Consider the following 15,452-nt stretch of genomic DNA (forward strand, 5'->3'; position numbering starts at 1 on the left):
TCAGATTCCGAAACCACAGCCAGTTTCGCAGCGTCTTTCGATATTAATTTTGGATTTCCTATGATATGTGCTATCACTTTTGAATGAGTTTGGGATCAGATGCGTTTGCTCTTCTACCACTACTGGTTTTCCTAACAATGATCAGACGTACTCCAAATCGTTTTATGAAATGACATACCGTGGATTTAAATAATTTCACAATTCAGGCAACTCCGAGATTCATAGTCCGAGATTTTCATTGCGAGTGTGCAGAATCGATTCGGGGCGCACTTGATTCCGTAACGGCTCCGGCTCCAGTGGACGGCTTCTTTGAGGTAAACCGGGGCCCTATTCTCACAGTCACCTCACTCACCTCATTTCTGTCACGGGTCCTCACCTTACGGTTACCATTTGATTTGTACAGTCACCCAACTGAGCGGAATCACCTAAGTGACTCTCAGAATCGCAAATTGTGCTCTCACCTAAAAAAATTGAATTTAATCCACGGTTATCGTTTTTCGAAATCCAGCCACTATCTATAACACTCTCGAACAGTTGTGGGTGGTTATAAAAACGTCGTGAGCTGTTGTCAGTGTGGGTGCCATATATTTGCCCCCCGACCGAAAATCTGACTCTCAGCTTATTCAACAGCATATTGACTCATTCGGATCTGTGTTGTAACGTGTGTATCCACGCACATTAGCATTACTGTTCGGCGACTACATCCAATCTGGTTTGAACTGGGTAATTTCAGATGATGGTTTAGTCGTAGTGGACATACGATGCGCTCACAAATGCCTGTCAGCTGCTGTTCCTTGTCAGACGGTTCTAACCTGCATGGGTTGACTCAAATCAATACCATATTGAATTTGAACGGTCGCATGCTGGATCTCATTCTTGCGAATGATCTAGCTGTACCCAACTGTGCCGCATCTGTTTCGCATGAGCCGCTGGTTGACCTTGAAGCTATTCATCCTGATATAGCTGAGTCGTTAAATCTTCCTCTACCAGTACTGTAAGATCAACCGTCTCAAAATTTAAGATTGAATTTTCGTCGGGCTGACTATCTAGCACTCAGCGCTGCGTTGTCTGATGTTGAAGCCTCCCCCAGTATTGACGATGCTGTATGCCGTTTCAGCAGTATTATTGAAACCGTCATCAATCGGATAGTTCCTGTTCGTGCACCGCCACGGAAGCCAGCGTGGTCGAATGCACGCCTACGCACGCATTTAGCCGCACTACGGAAGTTCCGTTACCATCGCTCTCCGTACTACAAGATTCAGTTTAATATTGCAAGCTACCAGTACCGTAGCTACAATCGTTATTTGTACAGCCGACATATGAAGCCTTCAGAGGCACTCTGTCAAATCATAATCTTCGCCAATCCAAGATAATTTGAAACGATGCACTTAGTTCTCCTATCGCCAAGCTTTTGAATATGTCGATGCAGCAACGCAAATTCCCTGATCGATGGAAATTTTCTAATCTTTTTCTAATATATAAAAAAGGCGATAAACGCGACATAACTAATTATCGCGGGATCACGGGCTTGTGCGCTTGCTCAAAAATTTTCGAGATAATTGTTAATGGCGTTTTGTTTGCTTGCTGTAAATTCAACATTGATGGATGGTAGCATGGATTTTTTCCAAAAAAATCGGAAACCACAAATTTGATGCAGTTTGTTTCCCGCTGTATGCAAAGCTTGGTCTCTTTCCTGCAAACCGATGCTATCTATCTAGACCTGAAGCTGCTTTCGACCATGTAGGTAGACCACAAATCTACAGACGCCATCTGCTGGGTTAGATTTTACTTAACGAAACGAAGTTTATGTGTCAAAGTAGGCTCTACTGTTTCAAACTGCTTCTCCAATCGATCTGGAGTTCCACAAGGCAGCAACCTGGGCCCGCTTCTTTTCTCGAATTTCATAAACGATGTCGCGCTTTTGCTTCCGCATGACTGTCGGTTGTTTTACGCTGACGATACAAAAATCTTTAAAGTTATCACGTGCCAAAGCGACTGCGTGGAACTACAGGAATACCTGAATGCTTTTGTGAACTGGTGTGAACTGTCTAACATTAAGTATAGACAAGTGCAACATAATTTCGTTTCACCGGAAGCGTGCGCCAATCGAACATAACTACACTATTTCGGGCAACTGCCTCCACCGTGTGTAATGTGTCAAAGACCTGGAAGTGCAGCTAGACAACGAGTTAACATTCAGGAACCACTATGAAAGTATCATCTCAAGAGCTAACCGCCAGCTAAAATTTATTTTCAAAATTTCGTGATCCTCTCTGTCTTAAATCGCTCTATTGTTCTCTTGTGAGATCGATCCTAGAAACTAATTCCGTTGTTTGATGCCCATTTCACGCCAACTGGTACTACAGAATAGAAACGGTACAGAAGAAATTTATCTGCTACGCGCTTCCTTATTTGCCTTGGAGTGACCCACTGAACCTGCCATCATACAAAAATCGCTGCCGACTTTTTGGTATTCAGTTTTTGGAGTTGAGACGACGGCAATTTGTCGCTGTTTTCGCTGCGAAGCTTCTATCCAATCACGTGGACTGTCCTCGCTAGTGGAGCAGTTTAACATATATGCGCCTGTTAGGCAGTTACGTCAAAGGAATTTTCTGTACCTAGAGCCGCGGAACCGCCAATTTGGAGCTCATGAACCTGTCAGAATTATGTGCCAACGTTTCAATGAAGTGTTTGAGTTATTTGACTTCAATGTACCGGTTCATGGTTCATTCGAGAGCGACTATAGTTAATGTTTTCAATAGAAGCCAGAATTATTTTATTCATTAACACAAGCAGTCAGTTGGATTTTTTGTAATAAATAAAAAACAAAATAAAACATGAAAAACAAAACAGAATGAACGGAGTACTTTTACCCAGAAAACTTGGGATTCTATCAAGGCACTGAAAATAAAAACTCAAACCTCACTAAACAGTTTGTTCATAAAGTAAATTAAATACCTAGAATTTGGGCAAATGTATGATTCGAACTAAGCATATTTTCCCGAAAACATATGATAACTTACAATGCTTTTACCTGACAAAGTAAGTATAAATTGGAAAAACATGATTAACTCCATTCTCTCCTTGTCCAATACAACTAAGTGCTAATGGACGAGGTTTAAGATTATAGCTACCCGCGTGTTCTATTAAAAAAAATTCGTATCAGTCTAACCTAGCAGACAGAGAGTCGCTGCCACTGAAGTACTCTTAAACTTGGTTACAGCAAATTTGATTTGTTTCCAAATCATGCACTGCTGCTGCCGATTATCTGTTGCTAACTGGGCTCAGTTTGGTTGGACAAAATCAAATGCGCTATTGAATATTTACAAGCATTGGTAACTCCGACAACGTTATTACGCATTCCAAAAAAACAATATTGACGTTTTAGATTTTAGAGTTCAAGCAAAACCGCCATAAGTTACGTGTGAACCAAAGGCTCGCCTTTATCGCAATGAATTACAGGTATAGAAGCTATAGAATTTGGTTTAAAAATATTCCAACTTCAACGAACGATACCTGCTAAGTAGAACCGTCAATCTAACGTGTTCATGATTCGTTTACCTTAAACAAGACCACCAGAGTCAACTACCGGATCGCAGCGAAACCCCGCGCAAAGATCTATACCATGTAAAAAGGTGCTATTTTTGTGAAACCTATGCTATTTGGTTCACTTGACGGCTCGTGCAGCTTTGTCCACACAAATTCCTATCTGCAGATCCTGCGATAAATTCTTGGCAAAGCTTTTTCAACTACTTTAATAATACTTACACTAACCGATTGGAACTGAGAATAAACTGTTTAAATTTTGAAAGATCACCATTTTTATCACCATTTTCACTGTCCTGTGTCACTGATTATCAACCATGCTGATATTTACTAAGTAATCCATGATATTTTTTACTCCCCCATGTAATGACATAAGATTTTGCATCGAATTTTCATCAATTGGAAAAAAAATCGGCAATGTCTACAATATTTATCTCAAAACCAGAAGCAGCACTCACAGTCCATTAATTTGAATCCTTCGACAGCACACCTTTGTATCCCAAAAATTGCTTTCGCGCTTTTCCGAGGAGAACGATATGCACTGCACCGGCCGGCCGTTAGAGACAGTACTGAACGCAATCGAACGCGCACGGGAACTTACCTTCCCGAGAGGTTGGTGGGTTATCTCAGCCAAGCCACAATCAGTGGGCAACCGTCGAAGTCGATTAATACTTACGACTGAGACAACGCGCAAGTGATTCCGTTTTTTTTTTCTGCCACACTTGAGACTGCGTCCTAATACCAGTACCCACAGAGCAAAGCAATGGCAACTCTGATCCATCCAGCAGTGCAGAAGATTTTTTAAGATTTAATTATGTTGACATTTAAAAGGTAGGAAATAATTCAAAACTTCACTACAATTATTTTAGGTATATTTTTTAACCTTAGTTGAAAATTTATAGGAGTAAAATATCATCTCTTTCGAGACTTTCTTGATGATAACGTGACTTTTCGCAACTACTCCCCCGGAGTATCTTGCCGTTCATCGATACCTGTCTAAGTCCGGAGATAAGGAATTACGATTGGCATACAATCGGCAGTCTTCTTAACTCGCAACCACCACCAGTGCTTCAAGATATACCTAGCTAGCTAGATAGATACATATGCACAGGTAGGTATGTAGCTCAGCCAGTGTCGTCTACAATTTCAACCGCCACTTTGAAACGCAGCACGTGTGTCATCTCTATTTCTCGGTCTGTTAAATAACTCTTTAATGCGCATAAGCTGGGTCAGTGCAACGCGACCTGTTATGCATCTACAGAAAATGTGTTTTATCTGCGGGATTATTTTTATCTTGTATGACTCGTGGAACAGTTTAGTCTAAACCTTAATTACAATTACGCGCTATATTAATGACTATTCATTTGATAAAGTGGATACCAATTTTTAGTAGTAAACTGTTTATTTTCGAACAAATTCATAAGTAGGGTTCGTTGTACATATGAAAATGATTCATATGAAATACACAATTTACTGCTTATTTCTGAAGAATGCACTGACTTTTCTAACGCTGCCCTTCATGAGGTTTTGCGCAACGTTCACTGAAGTTTTTCACAATGCTGCAGACTACGTTTTCTTGAAACGTTCAACGGAGTAGGCTTCTCTATTATCCTTCTTGGGATGCCTTTTGGCTTATAGGACAGTACCCTTCAACGGGTCGTAGTACTGGGCAGTTTGGCAAGTTTTGGTTATTTGGTCTATCTACAAGAAAGGCGATAAGCTGGGTTGTGAAAAGCGATTACTATCCTGAATCACAAAGTGCTGTCCCGACTCATCTTCCATCGACTATCGCCAATAGCCATGGAGGGTCAGTCACGGACCAAATCTTCACCCTGCCGTAGGTCCTCCAGAAGTACCGCGAATTCCGAATCCCCACGCATCACCTGTTCATCGATTTCAAAGCCGCATATGATAGTGTAAACCGACAAAATCTATGGAAAATTTTGGACGAAAACGGCTTTTCGGGTAAGCTTACTAGACTAGACTTATTATGACTACGATGGAAGGAATCCAGTGCTGCGTGAGAATCTCGGGTGGATTGTTGGACCCATTCGAATCTCGCAGGAGACTTCGACAAGCAGATGGTATTTCCTGCCTGCTATTCAACATTGCGCTTGAAGGTGTTATAAGACTAGCGGCGATCGAAATGCGGGGCAAGATTTTCAATAAATCCAGTCAATTTATCTGATTGCTGACGATGTGGATGCTGCCGGCAGAACGTTTGAGGCTGTGGAAGATCAGTACACCAGACTAAAACGCGAAGCAGAGAAGATTGGGTTGAAGATAAATACGTCTAAAACGAATACTGGTGGGCGGGACCGAGCGTGACAGGGCCCGCTTGGGCAGTACCGTGGTAATCGACGGCTCACTGGCAACAAAGGACAACAATACCAACCGTGGCGTATTATCAGCGCAAATCGGGCCTACTATGGACTCTACAAACACTTGCAGTCGAACAATCTGAGCCCCCGTACAAAGTTCCCACTGCACAAATTGCGATTAATACCGCAACAAAACCTTTATGAAATTCTAGTGAAATCAAGTTGCTATAGAATTGTTACTTGGCTTACATCAAGGCGAACACAAAGTAGTTGCCGGGGCCGAAGTTTTACTTTCCCACATCAAGGTTGGCCATTCCTGAGGTGGTAAGAAAAAAGGAGGACAAATTTAGCCAGTAGTTCTTGATATAGCACCTAAGTAACAATGTGAGTTTTATTGCATTCTTACTGCGGTTTGCATGACCAATTTTGGTCTTAAAACGCATCATAAGAACTCGCTGGAACTTCATCCAATTGAGAAGTTTTGAGAGTTAAAAGAAGTCGGTCTCAGCATTGCCCAAAACCTTGTAAGTTACGACAAGGATGAGGTGTGGGAATACGGTAATGGAGAGGAGGTCGAATAAAGCAATGATGGGGGGCAACTGTTTCATCACATTTCATTCACATTTGTTCCAGTTAGCTGCAGATGATAATTAGATCAATGGAAGGGGGGTAGGGGAAGACGGGGTAAGACGGCCCCCCTAAGCAATTAAGTTGCTAGCTCAAAATGCGTACGAAAGTTCGCTTTTTCTTGTAACACACTTTAATAAGTATTTATTTACCTACCATAAAAAATATACAATTATTTGTTTTGTGTATTGAACCGTCAAAATATCACTCATTAATTTTTAGGTGGGGTAAAAAGGACCATCAAAGGGGTAAGACGGACCATGATGGAGTTAGACGAATCGTGTCAATTTTTATGCGTTTTTAGAGTTGCAAAAATAACTTTTAATAGTATTTACTCAACTGGAACAAGTTTTTTAAAGATTTTTCATAAAATAGCATAAAATTAGCTTTTACAAAAGAAAAACTAATTTAGCTAATAGTTTTATTCGGTTTATTTAGATAACAAAGGTAAATGTTATTTAACTCTTATTTTCTCTTGTTTTTACGAATGAAATTATTTAAAAAAGAATATGCATACACTTCATAATAACAAAGAATATTAATAGAAGAATAATGAAAAATTATTTTACGAACATTCGTAATATTTCGCTTCATTCGACTCGAAACAAAAATCATGGAACCATTTTCCGCACTCGAAGCAGGACATCCATCCAGTCCTATCATTGGAATCTAAAAAAAACTTCGCCACATTTATCACATAGTGTGTCTTCTTCCATCGGTGATGTCTTCAAACCTTTAGATTTCCTTGGCCTGGGTTTGCGGGCTTTCTTAATATTTTGGATCTCTTTTGATGCTCTAGCTTTTTTCAAATCTGCCATGTATTCATCAGAAGTTATTTCAGTTGATTTCTCAGCCACACGCTTTCTCTTCGAGATACGAGGACCTTTCAGTTTAGGTAGCGGTTTGACGCAGGAAGGCGACACTTTAAACAACCCATCTAGTGAACTGCAATTATCGAACTGAGATTCCAATAAATTCTTGTTGGCTTGCTTTGACGTCGAAGGCTGCGGGTCAGACGGCATAATCTCCGGCTCAGGGATAATTATTGGTTCGGGTGTACTCTTGGGCCCTAAGTCGACATCCTGATCGGTGATATGTGACGGTGCATATTCCTCGTCAAATTTTCGGATCAAATGGAACAATTCCAGTCTTATAAAATCCGCTTCTGGCAGTTTCTGTTGAAGCTACTTTGGTGAAAGCCTGACACAACAGTTCGGCAATGTCGTATTGCCCAACAGTGTGTCCAGGGTTGTTCCATATAAACTTCTCAACCGCATCAGCACAAAAAGTTAAGAATGGAGCCATAAATGCAACATCTAAAGGTTGCAGTTTATGGCTGCAATGTGGTGGCAGTACTACAACAGTCACGTGGTTTGCCCGATCCTTTTCAGAGAACATCAAATTCTTCGTGTGCGAAGAATGCCCATCTATTATTAATAGCACAGGAGAGTCTTCCGACGGACGAGTATACTTCAAAAAATGGTCAAACCAAATATTGAAAAGCTCGACTGTCATGTAACCGCTGGGATTACATGAAAACTCTGTACCTACGGGGGCTCCTTCTCCTTTCTTCTGCGCTATCCTCGGAAAAATCAGGAATGGAGGAAGATGATGTCCGGCTGCTGACTCACAGCTGATACACAGAACCGCTGACTGTTTCATCTCTTTCCGCAGATGTTATTGATCCAACCTGGTTTTTTCCCTTCAGGGCCGCCATTCTCCTCTTCTTAGGTGATACCTTAAAGAAAATTTGAACGTGGGTCACTAAAACTTTTGATTGCAAGGGAAGCAATATTTACCGTACAGACAGCTGTTTTATCGGCATTGTATATTCTTGTCGGTTCAAACCGTGTATGTTGCATGATGGTTTTCAAAAGATCGAAATATTTTGTAACAGATGGTTTGCTGAAATCACGAGCTCTGGCAGCTGACGTGGCTTCGGGCTTCCGGAACGAAATCTTCGGATTGCGCAGTAAAAATTTAACCAGTCCTGTCCCGCCATTCGCAAGGCCCTATTAAAAGGATGAGGTAAGTTGTTCCGCTCAACCAACTCAAATGCCAGTTCTTTGACGTCACGCATACTGAGTCCATAGAACCGCTCCTCCAGCTGCAGCAAATGCTGAACAAGTTCCTCTTCCTGAATAGCATTAAAAACCGGGAATTTGGATCCAAGCCTCATGGTTGGCGTATCGCTACGTCCTTTTATCTGCCGTCGAAGGGTTGTCCTAGGAATTCCAAATGTGGTGGATGCTGTCCTGATGGATATACCTTTATTTATGGCTAATTTGGGTTGATTCATCTGAACCACCGTCCACTGCATTCGCGATGTTGTTCTAATATAATTTCGAGGCATCTGCACAAACAAAAACAAACATCGCACAGGAAAACCTTCAAGCGTTATTAGCACTACATTATGGCCCTTTTACCCCGTGAAAAATGACCCGTCTACCCCTACAATTTTCACCATTTTGCATTTTTCACCCAAGCCGTGCTATTTTACATACCTTTTTCGACACACACAAAACAGGAATCGTTTCACAAACGTCAGCGATACGGACAAACGGCGAAATACTGCATTATTTTGCAAAAATCCCTTAAATTTGTTGCTGCTAAAATTAGATCACGCAAAGTCGCGACGAGCGAAAAATTTGTTTTGATTCTAATTTTGACGTTTCGTGTGGCCGAGCGGCATAGGGTGTTTCGAAAGTATTTAAATACGTTAACAAAGAAGGTACGGTAGCATAATTGCAAAATTTTTAAGGATTTCTATTCGAAATCGATGTGGTCCGTCTTACCCCGCCGGGCCTTCTTACCCCGTCTTACCCTACATCGTCGCCACGTGATTTGTTGTTATGGAACTCCGATCACAATGGAATAACGTAAATGAGCGTTCAAATATCCGCACTGGCTAAATTATATCGTCATGCCACGTGTAAATGATGACATCGAAGTCGGACTGCCTTACTACAATAAAAAAATCGTCGTTTTAAAATCCACGCACGTTTTGGTAATAATTTGATTGACACTTTTTGAACATGATTTGAGTAAGAGCAGCTTGTACGATTGACGCCAGTGGAAGCAAGCAGCCGAAAGATAGAGATAGTAAAACATCTTCAGACTGTTCTTCCCAACCCACCTTCGTCCAGTTTTGACCGAAGAATTGGGACGACAGTGATAAAACAAACGAAGAAGGTTGTTTCCCAATTGTATGTGTACTTTCATGAGTCGCGAAAGACTAAAACCAGTTGAATATTTACCGAAAGGTGCTCTCAACGCACGTGGAAAACTTTTTTCTTCACACCTACTGAAAGTTTTTGTTCTCGTTTTTCCTCCAGTGTTGCCTAATTATACCGTGAAAGCACCAGTCGCCGCGCACTTAGTACGTTGGCTGGTACATAAATGCAAATATAAAAATATTTCTTTTACATTTTATTATGCAATATACATTTTCGGTTAGTGTTTTTATTACGCTTTCAGACAAAAATATTAAAAACGTCGTTTTGTTGTCACTAACAAGCAAAACACGACTTCGAGTACATCAGGTACATGTACCAATCCCCGCGCACATAATTTTGCTCCGTTTCCATTGCAGTGCACCAATGGTTCAATCGCCGCGGACTTTTCGTACTCATTTATTTCAATAAACATTTTATATTATATTCAACTGCTAATATGTTGTTATAAATTTTACTGTCATAAACATGTTTTTCAATAGTTCTTTTCTATTATTTGTCTTTTAAAGCAAAATAATATATAATATACGAAAAATACTTCTATATGTACATCCAAATGCAAAACAATCCCTCCCTTTAGAAAAACTGTTGTACAATAGAATATTAGAACATTCTCCATAACCTTTTCCTGGTTCTATAAGTAGATGCTATCTTCCAAAGACCCAAGCGCGGCGATAGGATAAGGTAATATTTTAGCTGTACCAATGGCCGCACACTCGAAAATACCAGCAAAAATGCAATAACAATCAAAATGTGCAGCATTTCATATGAAGAAATGTTTAGTTCACTTCACGTTTCCGTTTTTGTGGAATATTTTTGCTACGCGTCCCAAAAAACTCTTAAATTCAACACTGCACTTTTTTAGTTTGTCAGCTAACAAATTTGCAAAGATGGCGTCTTGTAGGTGCTTGTAGTATCACCCGCTTGAATTTATTTTTTCTTTGCTTCTTCAAGCGTCGCCTGGTTGTCTATTTTGCTTTAACATAAACAGAAAAAGTGTAACAACAGAACTGTATACATAAAATTATATGTTTTTATCTTAATTTTAAGTAATTAATGAAAATATGACCGGGTGCGCGGCCACTGGAACTGCGCGGCGACTGGTGCTTTCACGGTACCACAACGCTATCATTCTCTTCCTAAGATCCTAAATTATTGCCTAGTGGCACACCAGAATTATCGCCTTAACGGAACGACTCGTGTACTGTCAGTCATGTCTCTACATATAATAGCTTACAATGCAGCAGTGTTGAATACGCGAGTAGTATAGTATGGCAAAAACCAGCAAAAAAGCAAGTAATCTTCTTCAATAGGAACGTTTCAGAATTGTGGAAATTCAAATAAAAAACTAACAAAACGGACAAGTTCTAGGCGAACAGTTAAACAGGCCAGACTTTCGGATTATTTAAGCTAAAATAAAAAAGCAACCCAATTTGTTCTTCAACTGCAGTCGACCGGTTTCATTACTAGTACGTTATAATGATGATATTTTGTTTGTTCAATTTTACGATTATGGTCAGTGGCCTACAAATCAGAGATGAGTGGTGTAGGATCGTTACTGAATAGTGTGTGTGTGTGTGTGTGTGATTCTATTTCCAACGTTTGTGTCTCTACAAATTTCACTTCGGGTTTGCGATTCAACTGCTGTTGGTTAACTACTTATTCTGCTTTATAGAATTCATTTATATATGCGTTTGGTTGTTCATTTTGTGTTGTTCGAGCTTCTAGGTATAATGTAAACTACTCTGTATTGATATCAACCGGATGCATAAACTTTATTCTAAATTTTCATAGATCTTCTGGGATATTCCACATTAACACATTGCATTATATCAACTATCTGTTGCAAGCTTTTTGCTCTGGATTTGTGAAGAGTGGTTTTGATATAATAGTATATGATAACAGGGTGTTTCCGTTTGTTTTAATTGAAATCCGTTCCTTAAGTATAGAGGCTTAATATCTTTTCAATGCAGATAATTATAAGTGTGTGTTTTAGGACGAATATTTACAAAACATTTTTTTTATTCTGCATAGATCGCACGAATCTGGTACCAGAAAATTTACATCTATTGAATCGGAAATGATGCTGCAGGATACGTGTCTGATAGACTAGTTTTTATTTTCTTTCAAATAAATTGTATGAAATCGGGTTCTTGTTGTATTTTCTGAATATTTGCTTGATTTAGACACTATTACATCGAAAACTACCATTTTTGTAACTCTAACTTGTGTTGTTGTCAGACACAAACATATACGTAAAATGTTTCATCAAAACAGAAATCAACTTTTTTTTGCAGATAACCGTATCAACAAACGTTTGCAAAAACTGGTGCGCAACTTGTACGCTAGGCGTACAGCGAGGCAACGTTATTACGGTCTAAAAATCGTCGAATAGTTTCCAACTTCGAAGGAATGTATTCAGGCAAATTTGAACGAAATGTTCGAAGTTTTATAATAGTGTAACAACCGTTCTCCGTTAAGACAATTGTAACCAAGAATAACAGTAGCGCCTTCCCACCGAGAAGTGTTTTCTGGATGTCAACTAAATGCGTTAATCAGTGCCAGACTACATCATTAGCTACAATTTCAATTGGATTGGTCTTGCCATCTTGCAACCTACTACCTACTGTTACAAACATCGAGAAAAACGGCGATGGAGTAGGGAAGGTACTAATTATTCTTGAAACTGATTTGCGTACATTGTCTATTTATATCAAATCATTTTGAGCGCCAATAAATGCAATGAAATAAAAATCTTCTACCAACGATCCGAATAAGTAAGTACCATACATAACTGAACGGAAAGAGTTTACTCCGGCAGGGGAAACTTAAGTCTATGTTTATCTTACGTGAGCTAATAATCACATGAATTATATTTAAAATATTGTTAAGCGGATACATTTTTGTTTGATTAATTAAATCACATATATACTTTCTTCTTTAGGACGCAAATACATATTTTTTTAACATATTTTTTGCGAATAACTAATCAGTGTGTGTGTGAGTGATTACTGCATTTAAAGAGTTCTTAAGCAATAGCTTGATTTTATTATAAACACGGTGTTGTTTTACTCAGTGTCCAAGATACGACTGATGTCATAGGATTATGACAAATTTCCAAAGGCAGATTCAATTTTTTCGAGAGCTGTTAGGCCCCTAAGACGTCAGTAAAAAAATTGAAAGATGCAGCTGCATCACATTTTTTCGTTTCGAAATAGTCCATTACCAATTTTTTATTGCAGAACCGTGAACAATATTTTCAAACATTTTATTTTATTCATTTCTCTGTAGTGGTTATATTCATAATGTTAATCATAAAAAGATAATTACAATGCTTTGATAATTCAAGAAATCACAAAAAAATACTATGAGCGCAACAAAAGAGAGCGTATACTTCCTTTCCAGACTGTTTTAGGTCCACCTAACGGTCTCATACCAAAGGCAGATGTTCAGCATATTTTTTCTGAATGTGTGTAATACTATGAAAAAGGTACTGCGTCGGCTGGATATATGTGTGTAACGAAAATACGCTGTCACGAAATGTTGCTATCAAAAAGTATACGACGTCCAAAAGAAAAAAAAATTAGCTTTCAGCCTAACAAATACTGCCTAATGCTTCCGGACATAGGGTGGTTAATCGCTGCTAACGAACTCATTTTGCCAGTGTTGCGAATAAATTATGTTGGGAGATTAAATTTGTCTAATTGCTATCCTACCTGCGCTCCACTGACTGCGGCAATGCAAAAGCGAAGAAACGGCAGGTTTTCAGTTCGAGCAGCTTACTCTCCGGTGTCGTCCCAGGAACGTTCTTCCATTATTCTGTCGAAACAATCGGCCAAAAATGCATGCTAAAAAGAAAGTTATTTTATATTTTAAAACTTCTGTACAAGTATCGAAATGCTCGACACTTACATACGGGGTGAACACCTTCACCCACCGCGGCGGCTTGTCAGATCTACTGTACTGGAAGCAGAATGCCATCGATTCCTCGTCGCTCTCCCAGCGCGAAATGGTTGCCCACTGCAGTTCGACGGTTTGTGCCTCCAGGGCACCGTCTTCGCGGCACGCGTGCAGTCGGAAACTTTTCATCCCGACAGCCGGCACGACGTGACCCTCCTTGCGGCTGTCGCAGGCGCAGTGCGGAAACACGATGTCACCGTAGCCGGGCAGTGTTCTCGCCAGCGAGAGATACTCGTCCGCTTTCTTCGAATCCTGCAGAGCCTTCAGCTCGTACAGTCGTCCATCGGCGCGGATATTGCCCCGGTTTACCTCGTCAACGGCCTGCCGGGGGAGAAACAAATATAATTGAATTGGATTGGTGAAAGATTTTAGAACTCAACTTCAAATGAAGTTGCTGCAGAACTAGTCGTAAATACCAGTGCCGGCTTATCAATATTTAGGTAACAGTAACCATAACATAATAACGCTTACGCTCTTCTTCTATTCAATATCACACCTATTTCTAAAAATTTAATTTACACGAAATGGCTAATGGGCTATATAAATATGAGGCTTAAAAGTGAACGCAGCCAATAGTGTAGAACAAACAGATTTTTTTGACGATCAGCATGTTGATGATAGTTCCAACTCACATTCGTATAACCAGATAACATCTCAAAACTCCGAGGAAGGTTCTATAACCTTAAAATATTTGTGTAAACCTCCGTAGAACTGCATAGTGGGTTTCAAGGAGATAAAGCCGACCATTTTTGAAAAAAACCGTTTATTTTTAAATTTATACTCCGATTTTATATATTTGTCCGCTTATTTTTAATAATAATTTTGTAGCGACCCAACCACGGGAAGTGATTGATAATCATACACCTAAAAGCATTCCAGCCCAGCGCCTCGCGGAACAAACTCAACGGAACGAGACATGTGACTGGTCATCGCATTGGTTCGATTATTATTGGGATCAGACACTTCACAGTCACAGTTCCCATCAAATGAAGTGTCTTTAGGATGAATTCATCCTCATGCCCTATCATACCCTTTCTTCTTACTGAATTCTGCTTTACCAACAAAACAATGAAGCCTCCTGTCATAGCAAATTATAAGAATGGCGATACCTTGAGGAGTATAAAGAAGCCACTTGTCCAAGGGCCAAATTAAAACTAGTTTCAAGAGCCCCCTCTATCGATTAGCGTGTGAAAACATGAAGGAAAAAAGGATGAAAATACCGACACGCTAGCACGAATAGTAAGTGGTCCGCTTACTCAAGAGCGAGAGCGATACTGTAAAAATGAAGTGCGGAATAAGCAAAGGATACCGCCCGTGTGCTGCTACTCCGTTATTGATCAGGACCGATGAAAATTGCAAAATGATGGCTGGAACAAGCATACTTGGGACAGCATGCTATTCCTCATTGTGCATCCTTATATCAGGTCCCTGCATGGTGATCAATACTGACGCTACCCACGTCCGAATGCGGGTTCTGGTGGGATAAGAAGGAATGTTAGTCCAATACTTGTTGCTACTAAAGACCAGGGAATCCTCTGCATCTTCACAAGTATTTCGGGAAAGGAATTGTTGTTAGCAGATGGGGGGAGCTAGATGGAGAATGTAAGTATGTAAGCACTTGAAACTAATCTGGATATTCGAAAAACTTCTGGTAGAGCCGGTAAGTACGAAAATTGAGATATAAAATATAGCCTTTTTATTTTAAATCTAATATAATGGTAATGGTACTCATAAACAACCATAATTTGTCAATTTATATAGAAAA

The 15,452-nt window shown here is 39.8% G+C and overlaps 2 protein-coding genes across 3 annotated transcripts in view; both read right to left on the reverse strand.

The window, feature by feature from the left end:
• Positions 1-4,085, reverse strand: part of LOC128741505 (myogenesis-regulating glycosidase) — a 41,843-nt gene extending 37,758 nt beyond the window's left edge. Inside the window, exon 1 of the mRNA XM_053837375.1 lies at positions 4,005-4,085. The gene's annotated coding sequence lies outside the window, so the exon portion shown is untranslated. The remainder of the gene's footprint in view (positions 1-4,004) is intronic.
• A 7,083-nt stretch (positions 4,086-11,168) lies between these two features.
• The window catches only part of LOC128742490 (sorting nexin-27), a 37,045-nt gene continuing 32,761 nt past the window's right edge, over positions 11,169-15,452 (reverse strand). Inside the window, exons 4-6 of one of the 2 annotated variants that reach the window (XR_008412260.1) lie at positions 13,640-14,008; positions 13,444-13,575; positions 11,169-13,273 (exon numbers count right to left, since the gene is read on the reverse strand). Coding sequence is in view for 1 of the 2 variants with exons in the window: in XM_053838869.1 (XP_053694844.1) it covers positions 13,507-13,575; positions 13,640-14,008 (438 nt within the window). In the remaining variant the exon portion in view is untranslated. Of the gene's footprint in view, positions 13,576-13,639; positions 14,009-15,452 lie in introns of both variants that reach the window. The other variant, XM_053838869.1, reaches the window with a different exon arrangement.

Source organism: Sabethes cyaneus, chromosome 3, assembly GCF_943734655.1.
Source record: "Sabethes cyaneus chromosome 3, idSabCyanKW18_F2, whole genome shotgun sequence".
Taxonomy (NCBI): domain Eukaryota; kingdom Metazoa; phylum Arthropoda; class Insecta; order Diptera; family Culicidae; genus Sabethes; species Sabethes cyaneus.